Source organism: Equus quagga, chromosome 10 (genome assembly GCF_021613505.1).
Source record: "Equus quagga isolate Etosha38 chromosome 10, UCLA_HA_Equagga_1.0, whole genome shotgun sequence".
NCBI lineage: Eukaryota > Metazoa > Chordata > Mammalia > Perissodactyla > Equidae > Equus > Equus quagga.
Window position 1 is genome coordinate 73,040,407 of NC_060276.1, and position 16,728 is coordinate 73,057,134.

Sequence of the window (16,728 nt, forward strand, 5' to 3'; positions counted from 1 at the left end):
GCAAGACCTTCAATTTCCTCCCTCCTCACACGTTAGGTGAGAGGCTAAGATATCAGCCTCCAACTGGGGATAAAGCTGTTTTCCCAAACTCAGTTGATTGGGGGGTGGGAGCCAAAGACAATAAACCTGCTGACGGAAGCTGAACCTCAGGTTCCTGGCTTCTGAAGTTTTATGGAAATCTCAGGATGCTTCCTGCTAGTATTGCAGTCCACCTTTTGTTCATGTGAATCCTTTTTTCTACAAGCACTGCACCTACCCCCAAATGCACACCATATACAACTACCCAGTCTGTGTATCATTCTCCCTACCTTTTCCAATCTCTTTGGTGATGGTGGTCATAGTGCTTAATTGTTCTGGTGGGAAAAAAAAGAGACAAGAGGTTATTCCTATTATTCTTCCTACCAATTCATAGGTTTGCTGTGGGAGGTTAACATTGGTTGGAGGAATCTCTTTGTAGTAAAGTAAGCAAAATGTAGGTGCTTGGAATTAACTTTCTTATGGCCAAAATCAATATTGGTATGTAGATTTGATTTTGAATAGTAACACAAAATATGAGCAACAGCATAGGCTTAGGAGACCAAAAGGTAAGTCACTTCTCTGCCACTATTTACATATTTGTTGTCATTTCCTCTGTCCCTATCACTGCTCTTTTTGCCAACTTTTTCCACCCTCCTTTTAGGAAGCCCCTGCTCCCTGTCAAACCTACATCCCTACATATTTAACCTCTACGCAGAATACTTCTTTCTCTTCTTGCTTGCTTTACTGAGGCTGAGCTTTTTTTTTTTTGAGGCCTATGCTTCCTTTACATCCTTTCAATACTGCTTTGAGATTATTGTTCCTCCCTTTTTTGTAAAGATACATCTCTTTTGAAGTTCATCTTATTTGGCTAGAAAAACCACAACCACTTCTTTCACTGTTACCTAGCAATTCTCTTCATTCATAAAAGTCTTTGGTACCTGACTCAGTCTTCTTCTTCCTCAATTCCCACCATAAATGTTGATCCATCCAACACTCAAGCCATCTGGAATTTCCTTCTCATAAAGACCTGTAGCTCCTGGACCCTTCCATTTTTCTGTCAATCTGTCAGCCTCATCCTGTCTTTTCTTCCATTACTGGTCAGGCTAGACTTCATGGTCTATCATTTCTAACTACTAACATCCAAGAGTGTTATAATAATCTATGGAAACCCCAGTAACTATACTTTCCTTGTATTTTGTCTGGTACACTGAATGCTGGTGGAGAAAAATCACACAATTGTAAAGATTAGTATTCTTTTTGTCCAGTTTTAACTAAGCCCTCAATGCTGCCTGGAATTATTAATTATTTCCCATCACGCAGACTAAACTTTTTTCCCATGTACCAGACTGGTTATTTTAAACTTCTTCCCACTTTCTTCAAGCTCTTTACCCTACCACGTATCCTTCACTCTCAGCAGATGACTCTGTCTCCTGCATCACAGATGAAACAGAGATCATAGGCAAAAATATTCCATCTTTCTGTCAAACCCCTCACCCAAACATATGCATTGATATTTTTCTTTTCTGTCTTCTCTCTTCTTTCAGTAGAAGAACTGACCATACTCCAGTATAGTCTTTCATTTTAGTTCTGGTTTTCATCCCTTGCTTCCTCAGCAAGAACCTTGTTCCAATAGTTAGTCCTTTCTTCCCTATCTGTCTTCAACTCTTACCTCTGGTTGGCCTTTTAACACATATGTGGTTAGAACAATATCAGATTAGACCATAGTGGGATATAAACAAACAAAAAGGCAAACAGGTAAGATTTGTGAGCTATCTCACTGTCATAGAGAGATAAGAGCTATCCTTATTTGTGGAAGTTCCAAGATGATATATATTGAGATAGACTCTTATCTATTAGATGGCCTATATTTGAGATGACCCATTGTTATACACAGAGACAACGTGTTGTCTTGGATCTATAGCATCTTGATGGCATGTCAATTCATCACTTGACTGTGGCTCCAATGAATGGCAGAACACAACAAAAAATTGTGTGTGCTTATCTGGGTGGTGGGGAGTAGTACTAGAGTAATAAGTGCAGGCCACATTCTAGCAGTATGGGTTACCAGAAAACAAAGCTTTTCAAAGATACAGGAAATCGAAATGTACAATTATTTGTCTCCTTTCCTGGGGGTTGTATTCTCTACCCTGGTTTGCTAAGCCTGTTTGAATGCCCCAATATACTTTCTTGGTTTCTATTCCTGCTGATAGAGTGCTAATGACTAACAATTCCAGAATACTTACCTCAATACCACCAGTTTTCAAAGCAGTATGACATCTTTTTAAAAGCACAAGAGAAAAAAAATCCCTGGATTCCTGTGGGCCCCAGTAGGTTCTATAGGACCTCTTGGAAGGAAGATAATGCTCAGGACTGGATTCAGGTCAAGAGGTTTAAGAGGTGAGACACTTAACCCTTTAATGACCCAAAGACACAAAATCAAAGGCAATTTATCCTTCCACATTCTTGGTGATGAACAGAGATTGATTGATGAACTACCCCAGCTATTTTCTCTCCATTTAAAACATATAAGGAAAAAGTTTTTCCACTCTTAGTAGCAACTCTGTCTTGGATAAGCTGGCCTGTAATTGAATACCAATATCTCTTTTAAGCCTTAGACAGAGCTGTCCAGGACAGAAAGAACTGCCTTTCACAATTTTCACAAAACAAATCAATTAAGGGGTGACTGTTAGAATTATATTTCTTCTTTTTTTAAAAAAGGACTCAATAGCAAGATTCCTTGAAATAGTCAGTACCTCTAATGAGTCCTAAAACAATAAATTCATAGGCAAATTAAACGTATTTCAAAGGAAGCAAATCTGCACTAAGCAGCAATGCATAGAACCCAGCCAGTTTCAGGCTGGGTCAACCCATGTGAGCTCAACAGATGTCAAAGTAATTAGCAGGGGGCAAGAGCAAGGGGTTAGTGGAGAATGAGAAATATTGATTGGGAGAACACCTAGAGGGGGGTATGCTCTACCCTAAGTCCTGGTTCTTCTAGGATCAGAAAGATAGGTGCAAGAGAGTTTTGGGGATTATCAGGTTCATATAGGCTAGATAAAGTGCTAGAAGATGGCCAATCTTGGTCAGTTAGGCCTTACCTCTTTGAGACAAGACAGTAAAGAGGGTCTCCATGCCAGCATGGACATGATCAGTAACATGGCAGTGTATCAGCCATGTCCCAGGGTTGCTGGCCACCATCTCCACAACTTCAAAGGTCCCTGGGAACAGATCCAACACATCTGCCCGGTAGCTCTCTCCATTCTGCAAGAGAGATTAGGGGTGAGGGAGAGGACGTCAAGGGTACAGAGATTATCTCAGAAGTTATAGGAGCTAAAAAGTTTGAATGTTCACATCAGAGACATGGGACTCCAAAATCTGTAGACCAGAGAGCAGCTTAAAATGCCCACTACCTTATCCCTCTCCCCTATGAACTCACTCACACAAACTGAATGAACAGAGGAGATTCTCTCCTCCTACTTTTTCTTAAAGTCTCCCAAAGTAAAAGACATTCCAGCTTCCTTTAGGGGGCTAAAAACTAGTATCTCCAAACTTGTCAGGAGGCTAAAATCTGGGTAAATTTGCTTAAGTCTTGAGCCCTAGGAAGGGGCCACATATTTCCTTTAGAAATAGAACTCAATTTTTTTTTCCTCCATGCCTTATCAGCACTTCTTGATCTTTAAGTTCATATCAATGCCAACTCTGCCCCATTTTCCTAAGACTAAATCTTCTTCTTCAAAACATACATGTTGTTCCATGTATCTCCTGCATTGAAGTTCTTCCTATAATGGATTAAGGACTTTTAGAGATTCTGAGACACTGCTCCGAAATTCCTTGCTCTTAGGATCACTGCTCACTGTGTCTCAAGTCTATGACTGAGACACAATTACATTGATTCCTTCAATCTCCTTAGCCCGGAAATAAGCCACTTGTTTCTTCTATATCAGATGGGAGAGCTAAGGCCTAGTGGGAAGTGACTGACCCTGAGATATGTAGCCAAACTAGAATTCTCAACTCAATGCTCCATGTACAAGATCTTTCCTCTTTCAACTGATTATTATCTTGTTCCTTGCTATACCTTCTTCCTCAGTGGCTGTCAAAACACTCCTCTAATCACACCTAAGGGGCTCAGCCCTCTTTCCAGCTCACCCGATAGAGGAAGCTCTCTGCATGGAAGTGGACAGTGTGTAGGTCAATATCTTGGCCCATGGCCAGCATGTACCAGGCCACTCGTTCTCCTTGGTACATGGTAAGACCCCTGAGGTTGGCATAGACCTTTCCATTAATGGCTGTAAAAGAAGAAAAAAGTCTCTTATATCTCTCATTTTGACTTCTCATTACCACTTCCCTAGGGCTAGTCGTTATCATCTCTGATGTTAGCAGTAGCTGCCTAACTTCTCTCTTCTCTATTCCATTTGTCCCCTTTCGGTCTGTCTTCCACACTGGTGTTATCAGAGTGGGATTTCTAAATAACTAATATGGCCATGTAATTCTGCTGCTTAAAATACTTTAATAGCTTCCACCTGCCCAAAAGATCAAGTCCATGGCTCCTTAGCTCAGCCTACAAGGTCCTTCAAAATATAGCCCCAAACCACGTTCCCAGACTTATCTCCCACTATCTATCACATTTATTCCAATTAGGGTGATTTCTTCATATGCATGTTCTTTGTGTCCTTGCTCATGTTTCTGATCTTCTTTCCCAGAAATTGTGCCTCCTTTTATCCATCTTTTCAAAGCCCAGTAAAAGCTTTACCTTCTCCCTAATATAGTTCCTCCCAGTATCTTCCATCCCTTGCATTCCCTTCCACCTTCAAACTCCTCAATTATTCTCTGTACCACTCTTTGGAACTCACCAGAAAATGCTTTCTATGCTTCCTATCTTTTAATTTGTGGAAGCTCATATCCCCAACTAGGCTGTAGGTTCCTAGTAAGCAGGAAATTAATGTATATACTATAGTACTATGGTTTCCTTGCATTCATCAGAACGCCCAACAGACACCTGAGCCTACAATATATATTTAAAAAAAGGATTGTCACATTATTGGAATTAATAATGATATTAATGCATAGGCCTCATATCTGACTCTTCCCAGGCCATATCCTATGCTCTAAAGACAACAAACTACTCATCACCATGTTAATTAACACTGTCAGGACTATGCCCAGGACACATTACCCCACTTCTTGTGTTCTTACAGAGGTAAGATAATTTCTATTCTACACCTCTAAAAGGGAAGTAATGGAAGGAGCATTTGTAGCCTGCTTTGTATTTACCCTCACCAAATTGTAAGTTTGAGAGAATGAACTAAACATGTTCAACTCTGCTCCTTCTGAATCTTCTCTCTCTTGGATCAGTCTGACCACAGAAGGGGGTACAAACAGATTTACTATCCCATTGTAGGGAATATTCTGTCCGTGCAAAGGAAGAGGGCTATTGTAGTCTGTGTATGTCAATGACAGGGTAGAAAATCTATTCATTGCAGGGGGAGTGTTAGCAAGTCCATGTAGTCGCAGAACTAAATTTAGTTTTCCAATTACCCTTCTCAATAAGCTCATATTTGATCTTAAACATCTGTTTCTTTCTCAATTGGTTCAGGAGTCTGGAAGGGAAAGGATGGATATTATTTACTTGCCCTCAGACTTCAACATTATTTATCTTTTTATCTCCAGTGCCAGCACTCAGAAAGAGTTCAACAAATACATGATAGACAGATAGGTAGATGGATTGATACCTGAAGAATCTGAACAAATGAACACATAAACAAACAGACGGAAATGGGCATTAGCCAAACCCTTGCACTAGCAAAATCTAACTGTGCCCTCATTCCCTTTTTGTCCTGGGAAATTTATTTCTTTGATTTTACAAGAGCTAAAAAGTTCACTTTGTAAAGTTTGTGAATCATCTGTTCCAATGTGAATCACTCATATCTTCATCAAGGGGAAATAGCTAGAATGTGTATGACAATGAGATACTACTTTTGAGGTTCATTAGAGTCACTATTAAACCTGTACCTTATCCTCAGATCAAAGAAATATTTCACTAGAGGGGATACTGAGAAATCACTTCAAACATTCCACTGCGCTTAAGTTCTCCCTCTCATTTGAGATTTTTTCTTATTTTTCAAACTATACACAGATTTCTAGAACAAAGGAAGGCTTGGATGCATAATTTCCTTCAAAAATCCATTTGAGTGTCAAAAAGCTCTTCCTTGTGTGTAATATAAACCCAGTAGGCTACTCTCTGAGGCTCTTCCCTTCAATTTTTCTATCTGTAAATTGAATTCTTGTTTTAAAAATAGACTAAAAGACAAGCTGTCCGTTTGTCTATTTTGGAAGCTATTGAAAAAGCAGACCTCAGATTCAGAGTAGTAAAGAAATAAGATAATATTGAGAGACTAAGGATTTTAAAGCAGAGGGGTCTGAAGCAGCTAGCTCTCCAGGTACATTGAGGGTCATAAATGTTCATCTTGCATTCTCTAATATGTTAAAATGTGCTGGTGTCACCACAGCAACTTTATAGAGTCAGCTTCCTGTTTTCTGGGCACCTGACCTAATGTGGACCACCATGTCTCTAATTTGTGTATATAAATGTATAATAGTAGGAGATATTTCTTATAACTTTTCCCCATTCACCTTCCCATCTTCCCATCCTTTCAGGAATTATACTCCCTTAGGTAGTGATGGGCCTATCTGATACTCCCATGAAACCAGTGGGGACTTCTTTGGAAGAAAGGTAGGTTCTCTTTTACAGACCATGCATTTTATTGCTTTCCAAGAAAGTCTCATCCTGTAGGTTAACCCAGCCTGGTTCCTGGGGCCCATGGGTTGCCACATTCTCCTCCAAATACCAAGACTGGTTCTCATCAAAGATCAAGAATAACAAGGCAAATTCTCGGTCCACGTCACTCCGTCCTCCATCAGGCTTCAGGATGCCCTTTCGGCAGATGGCCAAGGGCCCCACTAGGCCACTATACATGTCCTGAGGATAGGAGGAAGGGGTAGAGAGTGAAAGAGTTGAGGTTGTTCCTGAGTGGCAGTGCTCTACAGGGAGGCAACCTGACACCCAAGCCCACTCTGCCCTCAGAAATTCATCATAATGTCTTACATCTATAAGCTTCTCCACTATATCACCTGAATTCATCCTCACAACCATCCTGGGACACAGGTAAAATGCTTTTGCCAGGCTGGACTATTCACTGATCTCCAAACCCTACAAGCAATTTCACAACCCAGTGCCTTTTCTCACGCTGTTTCTTCCTCCTGTAATGCCCTCCCAATCACCATATCCCTTATTTTATGGCATACTGCTATTCAGCTTTCAAGGTTCAAAGTACATGTACCTTCCATTGTGAGGCCTTCTCCAGCTTCCCTTTTGTTCATCCCTCTCTCTAAGCAGATGTAATCACTCTCTCATGGACCTCCATAGCATTTTATATTATATGGTTTTAAGGAGCTGCTAATATGCTATATTTAAAATATATTTTTGTTATAATTATATTTACATTTACATTTATATATACAGTCAGCCCTCCATATACATGGGCTCCTCATCCACAGATTCAACCAACCACGGATCAAAAGCTCTACAATGTTTGCACCTCTACTGAATATGTGACTTTTTTCTTGTTATTATTCACTAAACAATATAGTATAACAACTATTTACATAGCATTTACATTGTATTAGGTATCATGAGTGATCTAAAGATGATTTAAAGTATTTGGGAGGCTGTGCATAAGTCATATGCAAATGCTATGTCATTTTATATAAGGATCTGAGCATCCATATATTTTGGTATCTGCAGGGGTCCTGGAACCAATCCCCAATGGAAACCTAGGGACGACTGTATTTAATGCTAACATTATTTCTGTATTCATCTGTCTCCTCCAAGTAAATAATACTCTTTGAAGTTGGGAACTGTATCTTATATTTATATCACCCAAAGCACCAAGTAAAATTCCTAAAATGTAGTAGGCTCTCAATAAGTGACTGCTGATAGCTGGCTGTGGATAGGTGGCTAGATAGATAAACCCACTTTCTGGATGAGGAAACAAAGGCAGAATGATTTGTCTAAAGTCACTCCAAAGGCAAGATAGAACCATATTTGGGGCTGGAAGCCCAATCTCTTGACAATCAATCTTGGGCTTTTTAAATGAGAGCTTGTTATCTTATGGGATCCAAGAAGAAGATACAAGGAAAGAAATCTTCAGAAAAAATACGTGATGATTACCTATTCCCTTCATCCCTCCTCCTGTCTACTAAAATAAGCCCAGCACTTTAGGAATTTTCCCCAAACCCTCAGCTCTAGTATTTCAGGGCTGGGCTCCTTATTACACCTGTTTAACAGCTTTTTGCCAGGCAGTCTGCCCATTTCTGAGACTCACCTCCAGGAAGCTAATATTATCTTTACCTTGATGGGATCCACGGAAGAATAATAGATCCAGGAAACACAAGCAGAATCATTGGGCCCAGGGCCGGATCTCTCTGGGATGTTCCATTGGTAAGTGAGAACCTCACCTAGGAAGGGTAAGAAGAATCTCCATTTGGACCAGGTCAGAAATTTTTCTCAACTCCCAGCTATCCCAAGAAGTTGTGGTGGGTGAGTCCCAGGATCTTTAAGGTCGTTCTCCATAATTTCCATACCAGTCTCCATTTTATTTTTGTGACTTTGTTCTTCACCCTCCTGGGACACCATCAGCCTCTCTTCATTGTTCCTATCCTTAAAGGCCCAGGTTCAATCCTCTGGTAAGGTAGCTCTGCTACTCTTCTCTCTGCTTATCATAGCCTCCCTTCTTTGGCTCTATTTTGGTTTGCTTTTCCTACTGCTGCCCCCTATATGCAGCTGTTTCCCCAAGGCTCTTTCTCCAGACCTCTTCTCTTTTTTCCACACTCTCTGCATGGAAACTTTTGGCCACCTTTCTGATGTCAATTATGATCTATTTATTGATGACTCTTAAATACTTAGCCTAATCTCCCTTGTTATTAAGCTCCAATATGAAATTTTCAATTATATACTGGTCATCTTTGAAGATTGTCTTGACAGCACATCAAAAAATAAAATTGATATGAACTCACCTCCTTCCTTTGAAAAAGGAACCCTGTTAATCTGTGCTCCCAGTGTCTAGTAATGACATTAAAACCCTCCTACTTACCCCGACTCAAAACTTTAGTCTTCTTTGTCTTCCCTCTTTCACATACTCAACATCCCACCAAAGGGAAAGTCCTATTGATTGTATCTCCACATTTTACAGTCATATTCTTCTCCTTCCAATTCTTAATACTCTTACCCTAGTTTGGACTCTTATTTTCTCAACTGGACTATTACAAAACCTCGTAACATGTTTCTATGCCTCCAAGTCTTGCCCTCTCCAATCCGTCTTCCAACTGATGCCATATTAATTTTTATAACAGCTCTATTGAGATATAATTTGCATACCATACAATTCATCCATTTAAAAGTGTACAATTCAATGATGTTTAGTATAGTCACAGAATTTTGTAAGCATCACCACAATCAATTTCTGAAAAATCATTAACACCAAAAAAAAAAAAATCCCTGCACTCCTTAGCCATCATTCCCTTGCTTAATCTACCCACTCATTCAAGCCCTGAGCAACCACTAACCTACTTTATGTTTATATAGATTTTTCCATGAACATTTCATACACATTGAATTATACAGGAGCTGACAGCAGCAAAATGGCAGGGTGAGGAGGTCCCAATGCTTGTTTCCCCCGACAATAACAACAAAAACAAGGAGTATATAACTATACCAACAAAAATAGCTCTGAGAGAGCTTCTTGCTCCTCTCCCAAGAAGAACTTGTAGCAGCCCAGTGGAGCACAAAAAGTAAAGATGACCATATAGAAATGTGTAGGAAGTATCTTTCCTACTTCACCTCAGTCCAGCACAGCTAGGCACCAATAGGGAACCCCCAAGGAAGAAAAAAAAAGGCAGGAGCACCCCAGCAGCCCTTCACCACAAGGCAGACTTTCTTGACACTGACCCCAGCTGACTGAGCTGCCTGGCATTCATGTCCTTCTCCTGCCTCTACAAGAAGGAGCCACCGCCACTCTGCACCAATTCAAGGAGAAGCTATGGATGCTCTCCTCCCCACAGAAGGAGCTGCCATCCATCACCTTGCCCTCAAAGGAGGAGCCTACACTGCCCTGCCTCTCACAGGAAGGAGCTGCTGCCCTGCCCCCTACCCAAGGAACCACTGCCAATCTGCTTCCCCTGCAAGGAGCCACAGGGCCTTTGCCTCCAGCTCCACAATGAGCCACTGCTACTATGTCCTCCTAGAGAAGGAGTTGCCACTGCTCCACTCCCCTAAAAGGAGCCACCACCACTACATCTTCCCAAGGAGGAGTCAATGCCATTCCTTGCCTTCCCTATCCAGAAGAAACTACTCTCCTTTCACCCCCCTTCCCATGACAAGCAGCTATCAATGCTGTGTTCTCCAGGACAAGGAGCCACCGATGCTCCCTTCCCCCATAAAAAGCCACCACATCTGTGTTCCCTCAGAGAATGAGCCACTGCTACAATGACCCCCACACATAAGGAGCTCCTGCTGCTTAGCCTCCCAAAAGAAGCAGGCTCTGCTGAGGCTCCCCTACTCAGAAGGAGCCACTGTGTTCACTTCCACCAGAAGCAGCTGCCACTTGGCCTCTCTTCTCCAATATGAGTTCTCCCTCTCACAATACATCATCATCACTGCAGCAATGAGTAGGCCCACACTGCAGAATTTTGGAGCCACAGCTACTTATGTGCATCCCAGACAGCAGCCAGAGCTGCTGTGTGTGCACCCACATGTTGAACATGGTGCCAGGAGGGATGCCCTAAGTCATGACTGTCCCATGGGAAAATAAGTGAACAGGAGGATCCAAGGACCTTCACTTTTGAGGACTCCAATAGCCCTTGCCACAACTGTGGACACCAGCAGACTTGGTCACTGAGGACAACTGCAGTATTCACTGACACCAACCTCAGGTGATGGACCAGCATGTAGACTTGTATACTGTGCCTTCCCCAGAGCCAGAGCCAATTCTGAACACCCACAAAGCCAAAGATGCCATGTCCCACCCAGCTGGTACCTTTGCATTCAACTGTAGGTGAAGGTATTTCCCCATAGAAGTCAGTCCACAAAGTCTGGAAGAAGTAATTGATCCTTCAAAAGTGGAGATATCAATGCAAGGCTATAAGAAATACGAATAATCAAGGAAATGTGACATTACCAAAAAAACCAATAATTTTGCAGTAGCCAACCTTAAAGCCATGGAAATCTACAAATTGCCTGACAAAAAATTCAAAATAATTTCTTAAACAAGTTCAGTGAGCTACAAGGAAACACAAATAGACAACTCAGTTAAATCAGAAAAACAATACATGAGTGTTGGCTGCTATACATGTATATATATATATGAACCTCATGGTAACCACAAACCAAAAACATATTATAGTTACACAAAACATAAAGAAAAGAGAATATAAACATAACACTAATAATATCATGAAACCACAAGGGAAGAAAGCAAGAGAAGAAGAAAGGAACAGAGAAGAACTACAAAAGCAACCAGAAGACGATTAACAAAATGACAATAAGTACATAGCTATCAATATTTAATTTAAATGTAAATGGACTAAATTATCCAATAAAAACACATAGGATGGCTGAATGGATAAAAAAAATCCACGAATATGCTGCCCATAAGAAATTCTATTCAGATATAAAGACACAAATAGACAAAAACTGAAAGAATGGAAAAAGATATTCTATGAAAAGAAAGAGGGTAGCAATACTTATATCAGACAAAATAGAGTTTAAATCAAAACTGTAACAAAAGACAAAGAAGGACATTGCATAATGATATAAAGGGGTCAATTCAAGAAGAAGATACAACATTTGCAAATGTTTATTTACCTAATTTAGGCTCACCTAAATATATAAAGCAAATATTAACAGATATAAAGAGAAAAATTGACAGCAATACAATAGTAGTGGGAACATTAATATTCCACTTACATCAATGGATAGATCAACCAGACAGAAAATAAATAAGGAAACATCACCCTTAAATAACATGTTAGACCAGGTGGACTTCATAGATATATACAGGACATTTCATTAAAAAAACAACAGAATACACATTCTTTTCAACTGTACATGGAAAATTATCCAGGATAGATCACATTAGGCCAGAAAATAAGCATCAATAATTTTAAAAAGATTAAAACCATATCATGCATCTTTTCCAACCACAACAGTTTGAACCTAAAAATCAATTACAAGAAGAAAACTGGGGAAAAAACACAAACACATGGAGACTAAACAACATGCTATTCAACAACCAAGGAGTCAACAAAGAAATCAGAGGAAACCAAAATATCAGAGGAAACCCAAAAATACATTGAAACAAATAAAAATGGAAACATAACCTTCCAAAATCTATCAGACATGGCAAAAGCAGTCCTAAGAGGGAAATTCATAGTGATGCAAGCCTACTCCAAGAAACTAGAAAAATCTCAAGTAAACAATCTAACTTTACACCAGAAAGAACTAGAAAAAGAAGAAAAATTAAGCCCAACATTATCAGAAAGAAGGAAATAATAAATATTAGAGTGGAAATAAATGAAATAGAAAAAGTGAAAAAACAACAGAAAAGATCAATAAAACTAAGAGCTGGTTCTTTGAAAAGATAAACAAAATTGATAAACCTTTATCCAGACTCATGAACAAATTCACAGGTGAATTCTACCAAACATTTAAGAACAGTTAGTACCTATCCTTCTCAAACTATCCCCAAAACTGAGGGGGAAGAAATGCTTCCAAACTCATTTTACAAGGCAAGCATTACCCTGATACCAAAATCAGACAAAGACACTACAATAAAAGAGAACTACTGGACAATATCCCTAATGAAAAAATCATCAACAAAATATTTGCAAACTAACTTCAAAAATATCATACACCATGATCAGGTGAAATTTATTCGAGGGATGCAAGGATGGTTCAACATCTGCAATCAAGCAACATGATATACCACATTAACAAAACACAGGAAAAAACCATATGATTATCTCAGGTGGTGCAGAAAAAGCATTTTATAAAATTCAACATCAATTTATAACAAAAACTCTCAACAAAGTGGGTATAAAGAGAAAGAACCTCAACACACTAAAGGCCATATAGGACAAACCCACAGCCAACATTATACTCAATGGTGTAAAGCTGAAAGATTTTCCTCCAAGATTTAGAACAATACAAGGATGCCCACTCTTGCCCATTTTACTCAATATACTGCTGGAAGTCCTAGCCAAAGCTATTAGTGAAGAAAAACAAATAAAATGCACCCAAATTGGAAAAGAAGTAAAACTGTCACAGTTTACAGATGACATGATACTATATATAGAAAAGCCTAAAGACACTACCAAAAAACTAGTAGAACTCATGAATTCAGTAAAGTTGCAGGATACAAAATTAACATACAGAAATGTGTTGCATTTCTATACAATGAGAAGGAACTATTAGAAAGAGAAATTAAGAAAACAAATTTAGAATTGCATCAAAAAGAATAAAATACCTAGAAATAAATTTAAAGCAGGAGAGGAAAGACCTGTACTCTGAAAACTATAAGACACTAATGAAATAAATCAAAGATGACATTAATAAATGGAAAGATATCCCATGCTTATAGATTGGAAGAATTAATATTGTTAAAATGTTCATACTACCAAGGAAATCTACAGATTCAATGCAATCCCTATCAAAATGTGAATGGCATTTTTCATAGAACTAAAACAAATCATCCTAAAATTTGCATGTACCACAAAAGACCCCAAATAGCCAAAGCAATGTTAACAAAGAAAAACAAAGCTGGCAGTTTCACACTTCCTGATTTCAAACTATACTACCAAGCTATAGTAATCAAAATTGTATGGTACTGGCACAAAGACATCTGTGACACAGATCAATGGAACAGAATAGAGAACTCAGAAATAAACCCATGCTTCTATGGTCAATTAATCTACAACAAAAGAGGAAAGAATATACAACAAGGAAAAGACAGTTTCTTCAATAAATGGTGTGAAAACACTGGACATCTACATGCAAAAAAATAAAACTGGGCCATTTCTTACACCATATACAAAAATAAAATCACAATGAATTGAAGAATTAAATGTAAGACCTGAAACCATGAAACTGGTAGAAGAAAACATAGGCAGTAAGCTCTTTGACATCAATCTTAGCAATGTTTTTTGGATCTATCTCCTCAGACAAAGGCAACAAAAGCAAAAATAAACAAATGGGAGTACATCAAACGTAAAAGCTTTTGCACAACAAAGGAAACCATCAACAAAATGAAAAGGCAAACCAGTAAATGGAAGAAGATATTTGCAAATGATATATCTGATAAGGGATTGATATTCAAAATATAAAAAGAACTCATACAACTCAATATCAAAGAAAGACAAACAATCCAATTAAAAAATCAGTAGAGGAACTGAGTAGACATTTTCCAAAAGAAGATATACATATGGCCAACAGGCACATGAAAAGATGCTCAAAATCACAAGTCATATGAAAAATGCAAAACAAAACCACAATGGGATACTCACCTAGGGGGTATTGTGCTAAGTGAAGTAAGACTGAGAGAGAAAGATAAATACGGTATCACTGTATGATTTCACTTATGTTTGAAATCTAAAAGACAAAACAAATTAAGAAACCAAACTGAAACAAACTCATAGATACAAAGGAGAAACTGGTGGTCACCAGAGGGGAGTGGTGTGGGGGGATGGGCAAAATCAGTGAAGAAGATTAAGAGGTACAAACTTCTAGTTACAAAATAAGTGTCACAAGGATGTAACGTGCAACACAGGAAACATAGTCAATACTATTGTAATAACTTTGTATGGTGACAGATGGTTGCTAAATTTATCACAGTGATCATTTCATAATGTATATAAATGTTGAATCACTATGTTGTAAACCTGAAACTAATATAATATGCTATGTCAACTATACTTCAGAAAAACACTCCTCACCATGAATTTCAAGGTTCTACATAATATCTCTGATTCTTGTTTCTCTCTCCAAATTCATTTCCTACTCTTCTCCATCTTGCTCAATATGCTACAGCCATACTGTCTCCTTTTTATTCCTTAAACACACTGAGATCATTCCTGTCTCAAGGTATTTGCACTTGTGGGTCAAGCTGTTCTGAAATTTTGTTAATATTGCTGTTTCCTATGTATAATTCAAGTATCAGTCGAAATATCACTTCCTCAGAGGGGCCTGTTCTGACTATAGTAGCCAAGCTTTCACCCTTGTATCCAGAATACATAAAGACCTCTCAAAACTCAACAATGTGAAAGCAAATAACCCAAATAAAAACGGAACAAAATTTGAAAACACACTTCTCTAAAGATGACATATATATATGACAAATAAGCACATGAAAGTTTTCTTCATCATTATCTAATTGGAAAATGTGATTAAAACCACAATGAGATATTATGTCAGAATAGCTAAAATAAAAAAATAGCGAGGGGCTGGTCTGGTGGCGCAACAGTTAAGTTCGCACTTTCTCCTTCGGTGTCCCGGGTTTGCCGGTTCAGATCATGGGTGTGGACATGGCACTGCTTGGCAACCCATGCTGTGGTAGGCGTCTCACATATAAAGCAGAGGAAGATGGGCATGGATGTTAGCTCAGGGCCAGTCTTCCTCAGCAAAAAGAGGAAAATTGGCAGCAGATGTTAGCTTAGGGCTAATCTTCCTAAAAAAAATAATAATGATAACACCAAATGCTAACCCAAATCTAGGAAAACTGGATCACTCATACATTGCCAGTGGGACTATAAAATGATATAGACACTCTGGAAAACAATTTGGGAGTTCCTCATAAAGTTACACATCCCCTTACTGTATGAATCAGCAATACAACATCTATGTATCTGCTATAGAGAATGAAGAACTATGTTCACATAAAAGCTTCTATACCGATATGCATAGCAGTTTTATTCATAAGAGCCCAAACTAAATATAACCCAAATGTCCCTTAACAATGAATGATTAAACAAAATGTGGTGCATTCAAGACATATCCTTTGTCAGGATATATGTATATACCCAAATATATACATATATATATGTATATATATGTATATAAAACTGTACAGATGGAAGACAGATAAGGGGTTGCCGGGGGAGGGCGGAGATTGTAATTGTTATGATTCCTAATTATTGTAGTGGTTACACTAATTTATACATGTGTTAAAATTCATAACTTGTATACCAAAAAAAGGCAACGTACCTGTAGAGTAAAACAACAACAACAACTACGGAAGTTCAGAAGTATTGATCACTAGAGAAGGTATTATAGAAGAGTTGAGGCTTGGCCTGAATCTCAAGGAATGAGAAGGGCTTAGGAAAGCACAGTCATAGGGGAAAGCATCCACATTCTTCATTCATAGAGCTGCTGAGTTTTATTGAACACATAGTATTTGCTGGGTGTTTGGGATAGAGTAGTGAACAAAACATGATCCCTGTCCTCTTCAAATCTAGTGGGGGAGGGAAATAATATATAAGTAAACAAACAAAAACTTATGAATCATAAAGTGGGGTAAGTGCTATGACCTTGTGAAGATCCCTATCTTCCTCCACCTTCTTTTATCATGACTCCACCCTTTTACCCATCTAACCTGAATCCCCCCA

General features: G+C 38.8%; 1 protein-coding gene across 1 annotated transcript in view; it reads right to left on the reverse strand.

Moving 5' to 3' along the window:
- The window catches only part of HEPH (hephaestin), a 114,975-nt gene that overhangs the window by 4,641 nt on the left and 93,606 nt on the right, over positions 1–16,728 (reverse strand). The window contains exons 16-20 of the mRNA XM_046673887.1: positions 8,426–8,532; positions 6,769–6,994; positions 4,165–4,304; positions 3,117–3,279; positions 309–353 (exon numbers count right to left, since the gene is read on the reverse strand). Coding sequence (XP_046529843.1) covers positions 309–353; positions 3,117–3,279; positions 4,165–4,304; positions 6,769–6,994; positions 8,426–8,532 — 681 coding nt within the window. The remainder of the gene's footprint in view (positions 1–308; positions 354–3,116; positions 3,280–4,164; positions 4,305–6,768; positions 6,995–8,425; positions 8,533–16,728) is intronic.